This window comes from Schistocerca cancellata, chromosome 3 (genome assembly GCF_023864275.1).
Source record: "Schistocerca cancellata isolate TAMUIC-IGC-003103 chromosome 3, iqSchCanc2.1, whole genome shotgun sequence".
NCBI classification, from domain to species: Eukaryota; Metazoa; Arthropoda; class Insecta; order Orthoptera; family Acrididae; genus Schistocerca; species Schistocerca cancellata.
Window position 1 is genome coordinate 624,174,503 of NC_064628.1, and position 21,319 is coordinate 624,195,821.

Below are 21,319 nucleotides of genomic sequence, written 5' to 3' on the forward strand. Positions count from 1 at the left end.
TGAATACCCGTTCATCATCTGCATTTCATCTTGGTGTAACGATTTTAATGGCAGTAGTGTATTTGTTTGTCTGTACATATATATTACATCTACCGACTTGCGTCGCATTCGAATAATTCCTTTTTTATTAATTTTTGGGGTAGAGTGTATTTAGTTACTGAGCAATTAATAAAACTGTTAGGTGACTCCAAGGTTTCGGAGGATTTGATCACCTTACGTAGGTATAGTACTTTGCGTTAACTTACATCCTTTATGAGGACGACCAGTATTTGACACAATTACTTAGGTGTTTATTCAAATGATTAACTGAATGGCAGTTCCCTTTAAACGTGGATATATGCCTGATTACGCCCACAACAGAGAGAGAGAGGACCCGACCGTGTCCGATTAAAAGATCAGTGACTAACTCTTGCTCCCATCATTCCGTTTAAATGTCTTATGATAGTACAGCAAACCGATATGGGATTCTATGAACATGTGATGTCAGTATTGTGAATGACAAATTTGAGATTTAGACTTGTTCTGGGAAAGCTCAGTGCACGTGTAAAGAAATCCATTCAAGGCATTGTAGACAGCTCCAGCGTCAGTTGAGGAAGCGCCAAAGCTGACATCGAACCAATTGAGAGGCGCTGCCAGGGTCGTCACAGGCTGGTGTAGCTCATATCTGAGACAGAGTTACTGAGTTAATTGTTACAGAAAAAATAGGATATTGTCCTTTCGATGCCTTATTGGCCAAATTTAGAGAACCAGTACTCCAGGAAGTCTGGGTAACAGTTTTGCTCTCTCCACAGCATATCTCACGTAGGGCGTCGAGAATACGTGTAGATATTTTTCATTCGCACAGTACCACAATGAAACTGCTCAGAAGGTCACTAATATTAGTGCGAAGTACCCCCACCATGCGCTTCACACTGGCTTACGAAATATGTATTGTCTGCAGAGGTAGCAGACCTCTGACAACACACAGTTTTGAAACTGCAATGAACAACTCAGCAAATTCAGGCTGTGGCGAAATTACAATTTTCACAAGACGATCTTACATTTATTCACATTAATAGTCCAAGTAAACAGTTCTGGAGAAAAGCAATTGTGGACCTGGTGCAGACGCACATAACGAACCTGAAACGATTGTAGAATATAATTCCAACCGGTTATGAGACTTACGTCTCAAACTACATGATGTGACATTTGAATATGTAAAGCCTTTTTTTTCGTTTCATAAAAAGTAGCCGTAAGTCATATTTCACCATGTTTAACATGAAGGAAAATGTTCTCTGCGGGTATTTGTCGAGGGTTGAACAGTGCAGCAAAGATGTTGCCTGATTCCATTCTAGGCAAAGATAGTGTAGCAGTCGCTAGTACACTTGTCAACAGCTGTGAGATTGTGTAGCGCACTTTACAGTCTGTTCTTAGAGAAGAGGGCCGCACGAGCGTGTTGCTGACATAACATGACCTGCTTATGGACAACGCTTAAGCGCATGTGCGAGGCCATTCTCTCTGTGTTCATGTGTGGGTACAAGAGGTCCACGCTGAATTCACGTGCAAGTAATTCTCATGTACGTTTCTTAGTGTTTCAAAACTTAGCGTAGTTCTCTGTGATCGGTAAACTAATGCTCTTGTGAAACCAAAATTGTTTTTCTAGAATCTACATTATTCAACGTAATCCTGTTCGAAGGTCTGTACTATTCTTCGCGTGTCATTTCTTAAAACCGTACTTTGGTAATTTGAGATTGGTCTTAGTGTAGGAATCGGTAATTCATCCTCAATATGTTTTAACGTATGTTCGTAAGTACCTGTTCTGGTAGCAGCTACGAGGGAGGATGTGGGGCGAAAGATAACTGCTTCTTTTCCTTCATTCTGTTTCACACGGCAGCAGAATTTGGTGAACATAATACTACGCAAATGTGTTTAATTATGACACCTGTATCTTTTCTAGCGATATATACATGAAGCTATATTTTTAAAATAAAATATATTTTGCTTTCGGGGTATTTTCATGGGTATAATGAAACCTTCAGCGTAAAAAGACGGAAAATTTACTAAATGTGAAGGCGCAGACCAGCTAATTTCCGCTCGCTTGCACTATTTGTTTACTTGGCAGTGGGAAACTACATTAGACATTCACTTTCGGATTAGCGTTTATCGCGAAACTTTTTTCTTCGAAGTGTTTGTGTTGAATCACCACTCTTTTTAAAGGTCTGTGAAACATTTAGAATTTCTGCATTGCTTCAACAGTGTACATACAGCAACGTATGAACCAGTTCGCCTTAAAGAATTCTTTAAAAACAATGTTCCGAACTATCTATGGATTGATGTGGAACACATTCAGGTTCTGTACAGACCTGCTCGGCATTTGTTACGGGTTAAAATAGTGGCAGATCAAAGTGATAAAGCATTGCTCTGAAGTTTTGTCTTCAGGCGTTGAGTAGGACCATTCGTTGCTGTTTTTAGTAGCAATTATTGTACATGCTAATTTTTCCGTAGCACCGGTAGTTCACGAAAAATTTAGCTTTCATTATTTACTTCGCTAATAATATCTATTCCTACTATAACTTTCATCCTGATATTCTTCATTCCCAGTCCGTATCTCCTAAGTACGCTGGCCATGACTTTAAGCAGATCTTAAGTCATTCCTGGTTTGGACCAGAGCAGCTATGTCATCCTTGAACTGCTAATGTGTGGAGAGAGGAAAGTAATCACATCCGTGACATCTCGGACTCTAAAAAGCACTAAGAGTTTAACAATGGTAAAGGTAGTTAAAAAGCTAAGTTTCACTCATAAAGCAGTTTCAAATATATGTTCGTATGAACATAAACACTTATTGAACGAAATCCTGTAAAATTCAGTATCCCGTGCGATCCCACAATCACACATCATTTAACCCGCAAGAGTTCCTATCGTACTATTACGCAAATAAAATCTTACCTGGTAGCGTTAAAGAAAAACGTGCCGGTGTATTATACATATGCCTTGAGTTACATCACTTTGTCATTACGCTAAGGAAAGTGAAATATTCAAAGAGTCGTAAGAACACTGAGGTAGTTATTTGACTGTCTCTGCAGAACAATACAGAAGGATCTAAAGGATATTTATTTCACAATACATTAAATCAGTAACGATATTTGATTCTAACAAAACACTTGTTTCGAATAAACTGCTTTACCAAATCGCAGTAAAACGTAGGAATATTCGTATTTGCCATGTGGATTTCTTCCTTGGGAGGGTAGTGTGTTGCCGTGTGTGGTTGTGTAAAGCTGTTCAGCGAGCTCTCATCAGTAACAGAGTAACACTTGGAAGAAATTAAACATATTTAAACACATTACAGGCTTGAATTTCACAAACGATTATCTTCATTGCAGGTCATCCATCCATAATCTGGTTCCCCCTGTCTTCCTAGCTTGTCGGTGCAGGTGGATTGTATCCGGAACTTCTTAGAAAGCGGTCGGGAGGCACATTCAGCAAGTTTCATTTGCACTTTCCCAATATGCCATATTCCCGTGTCTTATTTCTCCCGTGTGTGTACGTACATTAAGATATCTTCTTCAGGTCCAAAGAACTTGAATATAGTGCTCTAGAACAGCGATGCTTACCTGTTTGGTGAATTTAAATATTTCGCTACTGCAAAGCTAAATTGTATTAGTACTGAAATAAAATTAGTTGAGATTCGTGCTGTTGTAAAAAGAGCGATGTGCGAAGCATTCAACCACTACCACCATCATACCTTAGCAAAAGATCTTGCTGAAACCCAAGGAAATTCTGGTCTTACGTAAAATCGGTAAGCGGATCGAAGGATTCCATCCAGTCACTCACTGATCAGTCTGGCCTGGCAGCGGAAGACAGCAAAACTAAAGCTGAAATTTTAAATTTAGCATTTGAGAAATCTTTCACGCAGGAGGATCGTACAAACATACCGCCGTTAGTCTCGTACAGATTCCCGTATGGAGGACAGTCATAGACATCCCTGGGGTTGTGAAGCAGCTGAAAGGGTTGAAAATAAATAAATCGCCAGGTCCTGATGGGATTCCAATTCGGTTTTACAGAGCGTACTCTACTGCATTGGCTCCTTACTTAGTATGCATTTATCGCGAATCTCTTGCCCAACGTAAAGTCCCGAGCGACAGGAAAAAAGCGCAGGTGACGCCTGTATATAAGAAGGGTAGAAGGACGGTTCCTCAAAATTACAGACCAATATCCTTAACATAGGTTTGTTGCAGGATTCTCGAACATATTCTCAGTTAGAATATAATGAATTTCCTTGACAGAAGTTGCTGTTCATGCAACAGCACGGCTTTAGAAAGCATCGCTCCTGCGAAACGCAACTCGCCCTCTTTTCACATATCTTGCTAACAGTGGATGAAGGGTATCAGACGGATGCCATATTCCTTTATTTCCTTAAAGCGTTTGACTCGGTACCCCACTGCAGACTCCTAACGTACGAGCATATGGGATTGGTTCCCAAGTATGAGTGGCTCGAAGACTTCTTAAGTAATAGAACCCAGTACGTTGTCCTCGATGGTGACCGTTCATCGGAGGTGAGGGTATTATCTGGAGTGCCCCAGGGAAGTGTGGTAGGTCCGCAGCTGTTTTCTGTCTACATAAACGATCTTTTGGATCGGGTGGATAGCAATGTACGGCTGTTTGCTGATAATGCTGGGGTGTACGGGAAGGTGTCGTCGTTGAGTGACAGTAGGAGGATACAAGATGACTTGGACAGAATAGTGTAAAGAATGGCAGCTAACTCTAAATATAGATAAATGTAAATTAATGTAGATGAATAGGAAAACGAATCCTGTAATGTTTGAATACTCCATTAGTAGTGTAGCGCTTGACACAGTCACGTCGATTAAATATTTGGGCGTAACATTGCAGAGCGATATGAGGTGGGACAAGCATGCAACGGCAGTTGTGGGGAAGGCGGATAGTAGTCTTCGGTTCATCGGTAGAATTTTGGGAAGATGTGGTTCATCTGTAAAGGAGACCGCTTATAAAACACTAATACGACCTATTCTTGAGTAATGTTCGAGCGCTTGGGATCCCTATCAGGCCGGATTGAGGGAGGACATAGAAGCAATTCAGAGGCGGGCTGTTAGATTTGTTACTGGCAGGTTTGATCATCACGCGAGTGTTACGGAAATGCTTCAGGATCTCGGGTGGGAGTCTCTAGAGGAAAGGAGGCGTTCTTTTCGTGAATCGTACTCAGGAAATTTAGAGAACCAGCATTTGAGGCTGACGGCAGTACAATTCTACTGCCGCCAACTTACATATCACGGAAAGACCACAAAGATAAGAGATTAGGGCTCGTAAGAGGCATATAGGCAGTCATTTTCCCTAGTTCTGTTTGGGAGTGGCACAGGGAGAGATGCTAGTTGTGGCACGAGGTACCCTCCGCCACGCACCGTATGGTAGATTGCGGAGTATGTAGATGTAAACATTAGCGTAATAGAGCAACAGAAATCTGACCTCGTTTAATATCAATTTATTTGGTTATGATGATAGATCTATAGCTCTAGAGCTGTTGTAAAGTGGGTCTCCTTTAACTTGGGTGTGCGGTGCACGCTGACCCGGCAGTAAGGTAAGAAGCACCAGTTCAGAGTAGCAATACCTTCAGTCATGGCGCAGAAGTTCGTAGCTTTTTTCATAATTTAAATAAGATACATATGAGCCTTTAGTAATCAATAATATATTCCGCTTCACTATTTGTCTTCCGGATGTGGGTTAACTGTTAAATTCTGTGGCTGTAGAAATCGGTTATTTTGAGGCGAAGAACTGTTAGAGCTACGTTCGGAGCACATTTTCATAGCAAGATTGTTAGAGCGGAAAACGTGAAAATATGAGGCCGCAAGATGAAGGTAAGATGGATGCGGAATGACTCCCCACCATAACTGTATAGTGTTTCCCGCCAATCTAGCAGAATCCTGAGGGGGGGGGGGGGCGCATCGGGCGATCGGTCGTTATCGTGGAGTAGCAGCATTCAGAGGTAGTTTTCCTGCATCCGCAAGACGTCTCAGCTGTTCATAGTAAATGTCAGCAGTGATGCTTACACCTCAGGGAAACAATTCATGGTCGCTGTTGCACTAGATTCATAACATTTTCTGTGAATATGTACAGGTTTCCGTACGGGGAGTTGCTTTGTTTGGACTCAGTCATTCCTTTTCTTTGTTAGCGTAGACTCACCATTTCTCGTCTCCGGTAACACAGGGTTAGAATGTTCAGTGCTGGTAACGCGCCAATTAATGACGAGCAAGCAGTGATACACATATGATTTTTTCCCCTAGATCATGCAGATCCCATATGCCAGATTTTTGAACCTTCCCCATTACATTCAAATGTCGCATGATGATGGAATGATCAGAGTTAGATTTGCCGCTTCTCGAATACAATGAAGTGTAGCATTGTGTATTAATGCGTTTAAACGATCAGACCCCGAAGGTCTTCCTGAACGTGAAGTCACTGTCAAAACGACCGTCCTTAAAACGACCGTCATGTCCAGTACCATTACCCATTTTTTGGGCTCATCAGTCTCCTGACTGGTTTGATGAGGCCCGCCATGAATTCCTCTCCTGTGCCAATCTCTTCATCTCAGAGTAGCACTTGCAACCTATGTCCTCAATTATTTGCTGGAAGTATTCCAATCTATCTTCCTCTACAGCTCCCTCTAGTACTATGGAAGTCATTCGCTGACGTCTTACAAGGGAACCTCCCCATCGCACCCCCCTCAGATTTAGTTATAATTTGGCACAGTGGTTAGGCCTTGAAAAACTGAACACAGATCAATCGAGAAAACAGGAAGAAGTTGTGTGGAACTATGAAAAAAAGCAAAATACACAAACTAGGTAGTCCATGCGCAAGATAGGCAACGTCTAGGACAGGGTGAGCTCAGGAGCGCAGTGGTCCTGTGGTTAGCGTGAGCAGCTGCGGAACGAGAGGTCCTGGGTTCAAGTCTTACCTCGAGTGAAAAGTTTGCTATTTTTATTTTCGCAAAGTTTGATCTGTCTGTTCGTTCATTGACGTTTGTGTTCACTGTAATAAGTTTAGTCTGTGTTTTGCGACCGCACCGCAAAACCGTGCGATTAGTAGACGAAACGACGTGCCTCTCCAATGGGAACCGTAAACATTTGATCGCAAGGTCATAGGTCAACCGATTCCTCCACAGGAAAACGTCTGATATATTCTATAAGACACTGGTGACGGCATTTTCGTCACATGATAGGAATATGTTGTCGACCCACCTAACTTGTACACTTGGCGAATGGGTAAGAAGATTCTATCTTGCCCGATTTAGGTTTTCTTGTGGATGTGATAATCACTCCCAAAAAAGCGATGAAAACATAAGTTTGACACATAAACTGAAAATAAAAAATTGAACTTTTCACTCGAGGACACTCTTGAACCAAGGACCTCTCGTTCTGCAGCTGTTCACGCTAACCACGGGACCACGGCGCTCCTGAGCTCACGTTACCCTAAATGTTGCATATCTTGCGCATGGACTACTCAGTTTGTATATTTTGCTTATTTTTTCATAATTCCATAGAACTTCTTCCTGTTTTCTCGGTTGATCCTTGTTCAGTTTTTCAAGGCCTATCCACTGTGCCAACTTATAACTAAATCTGAGCGGGGGTGCGATGGGGAGGTTCCATTGTTAGCAGATGTCCTATCATCCTGTCCCTTCTCCTTGTCAGTGTTTTACACATTCCTCTCCTATTTTGCACAGAACCTCATTTCTTACCTTATCACTCCACCTGATTTTCAACATTCGCCTGTAGCACATGCCAAATGCTTAGATTCTCTTTTCCGGTTGTCCTGCAGTCCGTTTCACAACCATACAATGCTGTGCACCAGAAGTAGATTCTCAATTTTTTTCCTTAAAGTAAGGTCTATGTATGATATTGGTAGACTTCTCTTAGCCAGGAACGTCCTTCTTGCCAGCGGTAGTCTGCTTTTGATGTCTCCTTGGTCTGTCCGTCTTTGGTTATTTTGCTGCCTAGGTAACAAAATTCCCTAACTTCATCAGCTTTGTGACTATCAAGCCTGATAAGTTCCTCGCTATTCTCATTCTGCTACTTCTCATTACTTTCGTCTTTTATTAACTCTCAATCCGTATTCTGTACTCTTTAGATTGTTCATTCCATTTAGCATATCACGATATTTTTCACTTTCACTCAGGATAGCAATGTCATCAGCGAATCGTATCGTTGATACCCTTTCTTGAATTTTAATTCCACTCCTGAACCGTTCTTGTATTTCCATTATTGCTTCTTAGATGTACAGATTGAGCAGTATGGGCGAAAGACTACATCTCTTACACCCTTCTGAATCCGAGCGCTTCTATCTTGGTAGTCCACTATTATCATTCCCTCTTGGCTCTCGTAAATATTGTATATTACCCGACTCTCCCTATAGATTACCTTTATTTTTCTTGAATTTCGAGCATCTTGTACCATTTTACATTGTCGATATTTTTACAGGCTGACAAATCCTATGACCGTGTCTTGATTTTTCTTTAGTCTTCCTTCCCTTATCAACCGCAACGTCAGAATTCTCTCTCGGGTACCTTTACCTTTTCTGAAGCCAAATTGATAGTCATTTAGCACATCCCCAATTTTCTTTTCCATTATTCTGTATATTAATCTTGTGAGAATCTTGGATTCATGAGCTGTTAAGCTGATTTTTGCGATACTTCTTGCACTTGTCGGCTCTTGCAGTCTTCGGAATTGTGGACATTATTTTTCCGAAAGTCAGTACGTCACCAGGTTAATACGTTCTAAATCTTTTTGTTGCCACTTTCCCAACGATTTTAGAAATTCTGATGTAATGTTATCTAGCCCTTCTGCCTTATTTGATCTTAAGTCCACCAAAGCTCCATTAAATTCTTAAATCCCCTCTCTTCTGTATCGGCTCCTGTTTCTTCTATCACATCAAATCTTCCCCCTATTAGAGGCCTTCAGTGTACTCTTTCCACCCTCTCATCTGCATTTGTGGTATTCTCGTTGCACTCTTTATGCTACCACCCTTGCTTTTTTGTCACCGAAGGTTAAGACTTTCCTATGTGCTGAGCCAGTCCATCTGACAATCATTTCTTTTTCTGTTTTCATTTTTCAAACAGCCGTTTCGTCTTAGCTTCCCTGCACTTCCTATTTATTTCATACCTCATTGGTTTGTATTTCTGTATTCCTGAATTTCCCTGAACATTTTAGTACTTCTTATTTCATCACTCAACTGAAGTATTTCTTCTGTTACCCATGGTTTCTTCTCAGCTACCTTCCTTGTACCAATGTTTTTCCAACTTCTGTGATGGCCCTTTTTAGAGACGTCCATTCCTCAACTATACTGGCTACTGAGCTATTCATTGCTGTATCTATAGCCTCAGAGAACTTCATGCTTGTTTAGTCATCTCTTAGATACTTCTGTATCCCACTCCTTTGCATCTTCATTCTTCCTTACTAATCTCTAACTTCAGCCAACTCCAGTATTACTATATTGTGATATGAGTATATCTGCTCCTGGGTACGCCTGAGAATCCAGTATCTGATTTCGGAATGTCTGACCATGATGTAATCTATATGAAATCTTCCTCTTTTCCAAGTATACCGCCTCCTCTTGTGATTCCTGAACAGAGTATTAGCTATTACTAGCTGAAATTTATTACATATGTGTCCCCTCTCATTCCTTGTCCCAAGAACATATCCTCCTGTAACCTTTCCATCTACTCCGTCTCCTACAAATGCATTCCAGTCCCCCTGACTACTAGATTTTCATCCTCCTTTGTTCTGAATTATCCTTTCAGTTCCTCATACTTCCTCTTCAGCGGTATATATACCCGATGTATCGTTGTCGGTGTCTGATTACTATCAATTCTGACAAAAGACCAACGCTATCACAGAACTGTTCACAGTAACACATTCTTTGCCCTACCTTTCTATTTATAATGAATCCTACTCCCGTTATACCATTTTCTATTTCTGTCGGTATTACTCTATACTCATCTGATCAGAAATCATTTTCTTCCTATTTCACTTCACTGACACCTACTATATCTAGATTGAGCCTTTGCATTTCCCTTGTAAGATTTACTAGCTTCCCTGACACATTCATGGTTCGGACATTCCACGCTGCGACTCGTAGAACGTTATCCTTTCGTTGATTATTCAACCCTTCTTCCCCGTTCACCCCCCCCCCCCCCCCCGGGGGAGGCTCGCGGTTACTTTCATGAGATAGTGCGTGGTGCATATGGGCCCCAAGCTATTGCAGCCGAGTCTTTCTTCTCTGGCTGCATTTCCTTCACCCTGTGCTCCCACCCTATCATCGCTCCTTCCCAGTTGCCACCTCCTTCCTGTCTCTCGGTGTTCTGATTTACGTCTACCTGGCTATCCACCTGGTTTTCTGTATTGGTTGCACTTTCGTTCCTTTTGCCTGTCCTTCCATCCTTTTTGGTGTGAGCCTTATGGGGACGAACTCCTTCTCTAGCATCTACGGTGTAGATTCCTCCCCCCCCTTCCTTCTCCCCTCCCTTCCCCACTGCAGACCCCCTTCCACCCTGCTAGTTTACCAGCATGTGTAGCCAATATGTGTGGTGAGGATGTTATATATCCATATGGCTGAGCCCTGAAAACACATGGGTCATCCTATGGATACCTGAGCTGTTCCCTCCCCATGTATGCCAAGGAGTCGGTGCTTATCTTTTTGGAGTATCGGAACAGTCAGCAATGGCTGCTGCTCCAGACCGCCCTTGCTGTGGCCAGATGGCTCCCAAGGGTAGAGCCCCTGCATGGAGTGGGTGATACCAGGGCGGGTATAGGCTACAACCCTCTCACTTCCTTCGCAACCATTGCTCCCTTTCATGCCCCTCGACTTGAACTGCCATCTGGTTTCTGTACAAATTGAAAATAGCCTTTCTCTCCCTGTATTTTACCCCTGCTACCTTCAGAATTTGAAAGTGTTCCAGTAAACGCTGTCAAAAGCTTTCTCTAAGTCTACAAATGTTAGAACAGTAGGTTTGCCTTTCCTTACTCTATCTTCTAAAATACGTCGTAGGGTCAATATTGCCTCACGTGTTCAAACATTTCCACGGAATCCAAACTGACCTTCCCAGAGGTCTGCTTCTAACAGTCTCTCGATTCGTCTGTAAAGAATTCGCGTTAGTATTTTGCAGCTGTGACTTATTAACCTGATAGTTCAGTAATTTTCACATCTGTCAACACATCCTTTCTTTAGGATTGGAATTATTATATTCCTTTAGAAGTCTGAGGGTATTTCTCCTTTCTCATAAATCTCAGCAGATGGTAGAGTTTTGCCAGGGCTGGCTCTGCCAAGACTATAATTAGTTCTAATAGAATGTTGTCTACTCGTGGAGCCTTGTTTTGACTTAGGTCTTTCACTGATCTGTCGAACTCTTCACGCAATATCTCCATCTTCATCTACATGCTCTTCCATTTCCATAATACTGTCCTAACGTACATCGCCCTTGTATAGACCCTCTATGTACTCCTTCCATCTTTCTGCTTTCCCTTCTTTGCTTAGATCTGGGTTTCCATCTGAGCTCTTGATATTCATAAAAGTGATTCTCTTTCCTCCAAAGGTCTCTTTTTTTTTTGTAGGTGGTATCTATCTTACCACTAAAGTCTGTTCACCGAGAGCTGGGACGAAACAGTGTCACGTGAGCGACTACGCTCGTTTCCAGAGAAAGCATTCGGTGTTAACGTGATACGTAGGTGTGTGGAAAATCCTTGGCGCACGCTTTGCAGCTGGCGGCGTTCGGCTGGCTGCCGAGCTGTCGCAGCGGACCGTGAGAAACCTGGTCAACAATGTACGAAATAAATTTAACAGTGTTAAAATAATGTTAAACTGAGTTCATTCTGTCGAAGCAGATTTATTTTCATTCAGGTTGCGAACAAAACGCTCCATTCAAACACAAGTAATTGTTAATTTTAATAACAATACCAGTAATAATGATAAAGGACGAAACAAGATTCACTCTGTCGAAGTTGAACTGTTTCCATTGAGGTTTATAACAAACCGCTGCTGTCTCCTCTATAATGCAGTCCAATTTCCACATCTGAGTTTCCACTTTTTCTACGACATGGAGGACGCACTTGTTCAAGTCATCTGCAGTCACTGTTCTTACTGCTTCTTCTAACGGTACTTTAACTCCCGGCATTTTGTATGTTCTGTTTTTCGCTGCAACATAGCCTTTGATTCTGGCCCACACTAACTCCATGGCGTTTAATTCACAGTGGTATGGAGGAACTCTGAGAACAGTTTTCCCTGCATTTTTGCCATTTCATCTATTGCGTATTTGTTGTGCGCTGTTCTGTGATTTTTAACTATATCTAAAAGTTCTTTCATCAACATACCGTCTTCGAAATCGATGTTTTTAGATTTTAGCCACTCTGATATGTTGTGCTTATTGGTATTCGCATTGGGAACTTTTTCTTTTCTCTTGTACTCTGTGGTAGGTGTGGGCTTAGTCTATCTTGGCCACAATAATAATGCGTTCACTATGCTGTTCGTAGTAGCTTACCTGCACCCCTATTTTTATTCATTATTTTTCATAGGGACCTCATTCTGCTAACTGATGAACTCAGGGCTAATCTGGCGTGGCGTTCATTTTGTTAGACGTGTGCAGAGGGGTTGCAAAGACAACTGCACACACACTGACGCCTTCATTCTGGCTTTCGAGGGATACCCTCCCAGAGAATGTCAAGGTTATGTGCTACAGATGTGAGGTGAAGCTGTACATCCCTCAAGCTATGCAGTGCTTCTGACACTTGCATTTTGGGCATGTCTTCCCACTGCACAGCGGACCCTTTGTGTGGTGGCTGGCCACCCACTTGACGATGGAATCCCCTTTGTGTATCAATTGTGCTGACTGCCACTACCCTCGCCCACCGGATTACCCTGTCTTGTGCTGAGTTCTTGTGCTGTCTCTCGCCAAAAGTGAGATACTCAGTCCTGTGTCACTATCTTTTGCTTCTGTTACTTCAATTCCTCCTCCTCCCTCGTCCTTGCCCCAGTCCTGTCCCTCTCCCCCTCCCCCTCTACTGCAGTTCCCACGACCTCCCATCAGGAAGCCACATCTCCAGTCAAAGAAGTGAACCCTTTCTTTAGACATCTGGCGGTGATCGGGTTCCCTCCTGGACTCCTCTCCCCAGTCTCTCAGGGAAGAAGACTCTTACCACCACTGGGCAACGAGGCTCACCATCTGTGCATCCCATGGTCGCCTGCTTTTTTTCGGTTCCAGACCTTGCAGAAGCCTGTGCTCCTCCTGTGCCCTGCCCTCCTCCATCTCAGAAAAAGAAAAAACATAAATACCAAGACAATGTGCACCTGGTGCCCTGGAGGTTCCATCTCCCCCTCACAACCTGAGTCTGAAACCTTATTTATTGATGTCGCCCCATCCTTGACAGTGAAGACTACTGAGTGACCTGACCACCTCCTTGGTTTCATGTCTACCTTGGATTCTTGCCACACAATCATCCAGTGGAATTGCAGTTGATATTATCGTCACCTACTGGAAATGCGATGTCTTGTCTCCGATTCTGTATTTCCATGATGACCATTCTCTCCAACATTTCATGGTTATCTGGCCTTCTGTTGGAACCATGCTGGCCCTGGGGGAGCATCTGGTGGGGTCTGCACATTGCTTCCTTTTGATATTAGTGACTGGGTCCCCTACATACCAACTTGGAAGTGATAGTGGCCAGAGTGCAAACGACTCTGGCTATCACCATTTGCAATGTCTACCTCCCTCCCAGGTAGGCCACTTACGTTGCACTGTCTACCTTAATCCAGCAACTCTGGCCCCCTTCTTCTTGGGGACTTGAATGCCCAACATCCATTGTGGTGGAGTGTCACTTCAATGGGTAGGGGTATCCTAACTGAACAAGTCATCAGATCTCGATTTGTCTCCTCAATGATGGTTCCCATACCCACTTCAGTGCCACTCATGGCACCTTCTCTGCTATCGATCTCCACCTCACCTGCCCTTGTGGCCTTCCTTCATTGGTCATTCCAAGATGACTTTTGAAACAGTTAACACTTCCCAGTGATTCCATCGTTCCCCTGTTGCTGCTGCCAGGCAGACAGGCCCCCAAACTGAGCATTCTGCAGGGCAGTGCATCTCTGCCACTATTCTTCATGCTGCTGGCACTGCTGTCCACCTAGCCACAGGTCCCCCTCATCATTGACCAATACCATGGTAGATAAAGGATGACAGTTGCTGCCAACAGGCGCTGCAGTGATTTAAGCAACACCCTTCAGACCAACCTCCTTACTTTTAAGTGTCTTGGTGCTAAGGCTCATTACCTTAAGTGGAGTAAAAAGGAATGCTGGGAGCGCTATTTCTTCCCTGGAGACGATGTCTCATCGCAGATTTGATCCAAGCCTTCTGGGCTGCCGCCAGCGTCTGAACGTCAAAGGTGTTCTGTGCACTGACCCACTGGTTCTCAAAGAATGCCTTGTAACACATGTTGTGACAGCATCTTCATACTCTTCCTACCCTACCACCTTCCTCTGGCAGAAATGCAGAGTTGAACAGGGCCCATCCATTTCATCCCACACCATGTTGGCCCCAATAATGCACCTTTTGCTGATGGGAATTTGTGCAGGCACTTGGACCTTCCCCCCAGGGGGTCCACAACTCTTTTGTGGATATGTGCGTGGTGAGCACGGGGCCCTGAGCTATTGCAGCCTTCCTTCTTTCCAGGGCTGCGTTTCCTTCCCCTTCCCCTCCTTTCCTCTCCTTGCTCCTTTCCTGTCACCCTGTCCTCTCCCTCTCTTGGAGTCCTTGCTTATGTTGGCCCCTGCTATCCTCCTGGTCCCCCCCCCCCCTGCGGGTCCGGGGATTAGAATAGGCCCGAGGTATTCCTGCCTGTCGTAAAAGGCGACTAAAAGGAGTCCATCCCCCTCACGGGGGTAGTTAGCGCCTGCGTCCGGAGACGGACGGTTCCACGACCTATAATTGTGGTCTTTTTGGTTTTTCACTTCTCGTTTCTTCCTTCCTTCCTTCCTTTGGTTGGTTCCTTTCTTTGCTATTCTCCACCTCACTGTCTTCCTTACTCTTTCCCTTGACTTCTCCTTGCCTCCTCATTGCCTTCTTCTCCTTGCCTCCTCATTGCCTTCTTCTCCTTGCCTTCTCTGGTCTCCGCCTCGGCGTTTGAGACAGTCTGTCCTCTTTCTCCCTCTCTCTTCTTTTTCCTCTTTTTCCTTCCTCCCTGTGCGTGTCTGAAGGCCGACCCACGCGTTCGCACGTGTAGCCGGTGACGGGGTAACGCGTAATTCCCCGCCCTGGGTAGACATGTAAGGCACGCGCGTACCCCCTGGTAAAGGCCAGGCCCAGGGAGGGGTGATTGCCTGAGCTGATACCTTCTCCGTCTGTTTCTCGGGAGGTGTGACCTGAGGTGTAAACATTCACCTAAGGCGGGAGTGCCCTCTGAGAGGGTCCCCACAAGGAAGGAGCGCGCCATCGGAGACGCTGGCAATCATGGGGATTCCTCCGCAATGGATTTCACTCCATCTCTCTCGACTTCTGCCCAAAAACGGAAACATGACCAGCCACCAGTGACAAAAGTCCTACTGCCTGCCCCACAGTTCCTCGTCGTTTCTCGATCTGAGGACGGAAAGGATTTTTCTTCTGTCAACCCTTTCGTTATTCAGAAGGGCGTAGATGCCATAGCCGGATCTGTCAAATCTTGTACCAGGTTGCGTAACGGTACCTTATTACTAGAAACTGAGAGCGCCTTTCAGGCACAAAAACTGCTTCGGGCCACACTCCTGTACACGTTCCCTGTCCGGGTGGAGGCACACCGAACTTTGAATTCGTCTCGTGGTGTGGTCTATACTAGATCCCTCGACGGATTGACTGACGAGGAGATTCAATCTTTCCTCGCTGAGCAGGGCGACGGCTGTCCATAGGGTCATGAAAAAGGTCAACAATGACGTTGTACTGACCCGGACATTTTTCTTGACATTTGATAGTGTTAAGCTGCCATCGCACATCAAGGCGGGCTATGAGGTTATTTCTGTTCGCCCCTATGTCCCGACACCTACGCACTGCTACCAGTGTCAGCGTTTCAATCACACTCGACAGTCTTGTTCCAATGCGGCTAAATGTCACTTGTGGCAGGGATGCCCATGAGGGTGACTGTCCACCTCCGTCTCCTCGTTGTGTGAACTGTCAGGGTGACCATGCCGCATCCTCCCCCGACTGTCCTGTCTATAAGGAAGAACGCTGTATCTAAGAAATTCGGGTCAAAGAAAGTGTCCACCTCGGCTGCTCGCAAGCTATTGGCTAGTAGGAAGCCCACGCTGCTCCCAGCGGGGAAATACAGTACTGTCCTCGCCTCTCCTCGGACTACCCAGGAGGTGGCAACCCAGACATGCGATCTGACCTTCAGCACCACGGTCGTCCGTTCGGCCAGTGCTAAGATCGCGCGGTCGACGTCTCCTCTTCATCACCCCACAGACACCAGCCCCTTCCTCAGCTTCTGCTAAGACGAAGACCCTGAAGTCAGATGCACGGGCCTTCAAGAAGGAACCGTCCTGTGCAGACTTCCTACGTCCCTCTACCTCCCAGCCTTCGACCGGTACTTCCACCAAACGACCTTTCAAGAAGGCTCATAGGAAGCACAGTTCTCCTTCTCCGCCACGGCGCATTTCTTCTCCTGCGCCACCCAGCGGTTGCCGCCCCAGGCCGTCATCAGTTTCGCCTGGCCGCACCGCTGGTAGCCGAACATCTGGCCGTTCACCGGCGGCGGAAGCTTCCCCTCCCGGCCATCTTCCCGAGATGGCCGATGAACCTATAGACCCAATGGACGATGACTGTCCGCCTACTGATAGCGGCGGCAGTGCTCGCTCGAAGCCAGGCCCCCAGCGGCCTTCGAGGTGACCCCTTCTTTCATCTTCCTTTTCTTCTTACGATGGCACTTATTCACTGGAATATTCACAGCATTCGCTCCAACCGAGAGGACTTGAAGTTGCTGCTCCGCTTGCACCGTCCGCTCGTCGTAGCCCTCAGGAATCGATGCTACGCCCATGCGATCAAATTGCCTTGGCACACTACACCTCTGTGCGTTTTGACCTACCCCCTGTGGTAGGTATCCCGGCTCATGGAGGGGTTGTGTTGCTGGTCCGGGATGATATTTACTAAGATCCCATCCCGTTGCACACCGGCCTGCAGGCAGTTGCCATCCGCATTACTCTCCCCACTTTACATTTTCCATTTGTACCGTTTACACTCCATCGTCGTCTGCCGTTACCAGGGCGGACATGATGCACCTTATTGCTCAGCTACCTGCACCATTTTTGTTAACTGGAGACTTCAGTGCCCACCATCCCCTTTGGGGCTCTCCAGCATCCTGCCTGAGGGGCTCCTTGTTAGCAGACCTTTTCAACCAGCACAATCTTGTCTGCCTCATTACTGGCGCCCCTACTTTTCTTTCGGACACATCTCACACCTATTCCCATTTAGACCTCTCTATATGTACTCCCCACCTTGCACGCCGGTTTGAGTGGTATGCACTTTCTGATACATATTCGAGCGACCACTTCCCGTGTGTTATCCATCTCCTGCAGCATACCCCCTCTCTGTGCTCATCTAGTTGGATCATCTCCAAAGCAGACTGGGGGCTCTTCTTTTCCAGGGCGACCTTCCAGGATCACACCTTCACAAGCTGCGATCGTCAGGTCGCACACCTCACGGAAGTCTTTCTCACTGCTGCTGAATATTCCATCCCTCATACTCCTTCTCCACGTCGCGTACCGGTCTCCTGGTGGACCGCAGCATGTAGAGACGCTTTACGTGCTCGTCGACGTGCTTTACGCACATTTAAACGCCACCTTACAGTGGCGAATTGTATTAATTATAAACGATTACGTGCACAGTGTCGTCGTATTATTAAAGAAAGCAAGAAAGCCAGCTGGGCTGCTTTCACAAGCACCTTCAACAGTTTTACTCCTTCTGTTGTCTGGGGTAGCCTGCGCCGGCTATCTGGCACTAAGGTCCACTCACCAGTTTCTGGCTTGAAGGTCGCGAATGACGTCCTTGTGGCCCCTGAGGCTGTCTCCAATGCCTTCGGCCGCTTTTTCAGAGGTTTCGAGCTCCGCTCATTACCACCCTGCCTTCCTCCCCTGCAAACAGGCAGAGGAGGCTAGGCCACCTAACTTCCGCTCCTCGAATTGTGAAAGTTATAATGCCCCATTCACCAAGTGGGAACTCGAAAACGCCCTTGGCCGATCACGGTCCCCCGCTCCAGGGCCTGATTCTATTCATATTCAGATGCTGAAGAACCTTTCTCCTGCGGGTAAAGGTTTTCTTCTTCGTACATACAATCGCATCTGGATTAAGGGACTTGTTCCCGCATGCTGGCGCGAGTCTATTGTTGTCCCGATTCCTAAGCCGGGGAAGGACGAGCTTACCAGCTGTGTCTGTAAAGTGATGGAGCGAATGGTTAACTCTCGATTGGTTTGGCTGCTCGAGTCTCGACGCCTACTTACCAATGTACAATGTGGATTTCGTAGGCGCCGTTCTGCTGTTGACCATCTGGTTACCTTGTCGACCTTGATTATGAATAACTTCTTGTGGAAGCGCCCGACCGCGGCTGTGTTCTTTGATTTGGAGAAGGCTTACGACACCTGTTGGAGGGCGGGCATTCTCCGCACCATGCATACATGGGGCCTTCGCGGTCGCCTCCCTCTTTTTATTCGTTACTTTTTAATGGATCGACAGTTCAGGATATGTGTGGGTTCTGTCCTGTCGGACACCTTTCGCCAGGAGAATGGGGTGCCACAGGGCTCAGTTTTGAGCGTCGCTCTCCGCCATAGCGATCAATCCAATAATGGATTGCCTCCCAGCTGATGTATCAGGCTCCCTTTTCGTGGACGATTTTACCATCTATTGCAGCGCGCAGTGTACGTGTTTCCTGGAGCGCTGTCTTCAGCGTTCTCTTGACCGTCTTTACTCCTGGAGTGTCGCCAATGGCTTCCGTTTTTCTGCCGAGAAGACGGTCTGTATTAACTTCTGGCGCTACAAAGTTTCTCCCACCGTCCTTACGACTCGGTCCCGTTGCTCTCCCAATCGTGGAGACAACCAAATTTTTGGGCCTTACATTTGACAGGAAACTTAGCTGGTCTCCACATGTCATATTTGGCTGCCCGTTGTACCCGTTCTCTAAATGTCCTCCGTGTTCTCAGTGGTATATCGTGGGGAGTGGATCGAACCGTCCTACTTCGCCTATATCGATCGATCGTCCGCTCTAAGCTGGATTATGGGAGCTTCGTATACTCCTCTGCACGGCCATCCATCTTACGCCGCCTCAACTCCATACAACATCGGGGTTTACGACTGGCGATCGGCGCGTTTTATACTAGTCCCGTCGAGTCTTCATGCTGACGCTGGTGAGTTGCCACTCACCTACCGGCGCCCCCCCAGGGGGTCCACAACTCTTTTGTGGACACGTGCGTGGCGAGCACGGGCCCCCGAGCCATTGCAGCCTTCTTTCTCTCCCGGGCTGCATTTCCTTTCCCTTCCCCTCCTTTCCCCTCCATACCCCTTTCCCCTCGCCCTCTCCTCTCCCTCTCTTGGTGTCCTTGCTTATGTTGGCCCCCGCTATCCTCCTGGTTTTGTTGGTTTTACACTCCGGCTTTGCTGCGTACTCATCTCCTCCTTTTGGCATTCCTTGGTCCCCCTCTGGGGTTTGACCTCCATTCCAAAATTTCTCTTCCGTAGTGTGAGGCATTTGGGGAAGAGCACCTTACCTAGTGTCTCCGACGTGCGCCCTCCTAGTACATTCCACCTTTTCTTTTACGTCGTTGTCTGATGCTAGGGTGCATAGCCAGCACGGTAGCCAGCCCGTGTGGTGGGGTCGCTATGTACCCTTTTGGTTGAGCCCCCTGAACACACAGGAATCACACTTCTGATACCTGAGCTGTGACCTCCTCATGCATGCCTTGGAGTGGTTGCTCGTCATCCTGGAGCATCGGAACTCCCGGCAATGGCCGCCGTGCCAGACGGCCCTTGCTGTGGCTGGGTGGCGCCCGTGAGGAGAGCCCCTGATCGGAGTGGGTGGTATCAGGGCGGACGCTATGCAGATGAAACGCATACGGGTCCAAAACTCTGGCCGCTCTTCTGCGGCCGTCTCTGCGTGGTACTGATTCCTCAAGTGCTGCTTCTCTTGCTCCTTCGGCCTTCCCTTCCGTGGCTACCCCCTGGGAGGAGGGTCAGGCCCGTCGTCTAGGGGCAAAACCTTTCCCCCGTTATCTAGTTTGCACTAGGACTGATGGAGATACTTTCACCAGTGTCAAACCTTTATTCTTTGTGGAACACATTGAAGACAAGTTCGGCGAAGTGGACTCCCTGAGCAAGATGCGGTCGGGTTCGTTGCTGATAAAAACTGATTCGGCTGCCCAATCTGCGGCCCTTCGTGCGTGTACCCATCTTGGCACAATTCCCGTGTCCATTACCCCTCACCAGTCTCTAAATATGGTACAAGGTGTGATTTTTCACAGAGACCTCATCCTTCAAACTGATGAGGAACTTCGGGACAATCTCGGACGGCGGGGTGTTCACTTTGTTCGGCGTGTTCAGAAGGGTCCTAAGGATAATCGTATTGATACTGGTGCCTTTATCCTGGCCTTTGAAGGGGATACCCTTCCTGAGAAAGTTAAGATTATGGTCCATCGCTGTGATGTGAAGCCGTACATCCCACCTCCTATGCGGTGTTTTAAGTGCTTGCGTTTTGGCCACATGTCTTCTCGCTGTTCCCAGGACCCTCTCTGTGGTGACTGTGGACGTCCACTCCATGAGGGGAGTCCCTGTGTTCCCCCTCCTGTATGTGTAAATTGTCATGGTAGTCATTCTCCACGTTCAGCAGATTGCCCAGTCTATAAGAAAGAAAAAAAGATACAGGAGTATAAGTCCCTTGATCGTTTAAGCTACACAGTGGCCCGTAAGAAATATGCACGATTGCACCCTGTGTCCATGACATCTAGTTACGCCTTGGTTACATCATCCCTTCCTCCCCCTTCCCCCCCCTGCGGGTTCGGGGGTTAGAATAGGCCCGCGGTATTCCTGCCTGTCGTAAGAGGCGACTAAAAGGAGTCTCACATGTTTTGGCCTTATGTGATGGTCCCCTCTCGGGTTTGACCTCCATCTTTCTAAATTATTCCGAAGAGCGAGCCAATTGGGGAAGGGCGCCTTACGTGGTGCACTGTATCCGTCGTGCAATTAGACCTTTAGCCGGCTTTCACGTCGTTGGCATGGTGTCCCGCTCGTTTTCGATCTTTAGGGCGGGGATACGTCCCTGGGTGCGATTACCACGCTGCCCTC

The 21,319-nt window shown here is 46.5% G+C and overlaps 1 protein-coding gene across 1 annotated transcript in view; it reads left to right on the forward strand.

Moving 5' to 3' along the window:
• Positions 1 to 1,414: 1,414 nt before the first annotated feature.
• Positions 1,415 to 21,319, forward strand: part of LOC126176869 (uncharacterized) — a 78,000-nt gene continuing 58,095 nt past the window's right edge. The window contains exon 1 of the mRNA XM_049924062.1: positions 1,415 to 1,556. Coding sequence (XP_049780019.1) covers positions 1,449 to 1,556 — 108 coding nt within the window. The 5' untranslated portion in view covers positions 1,415 to 1,448. The remainder of the gene's footprint in view (positions 1,557 to 21,319) is intronic.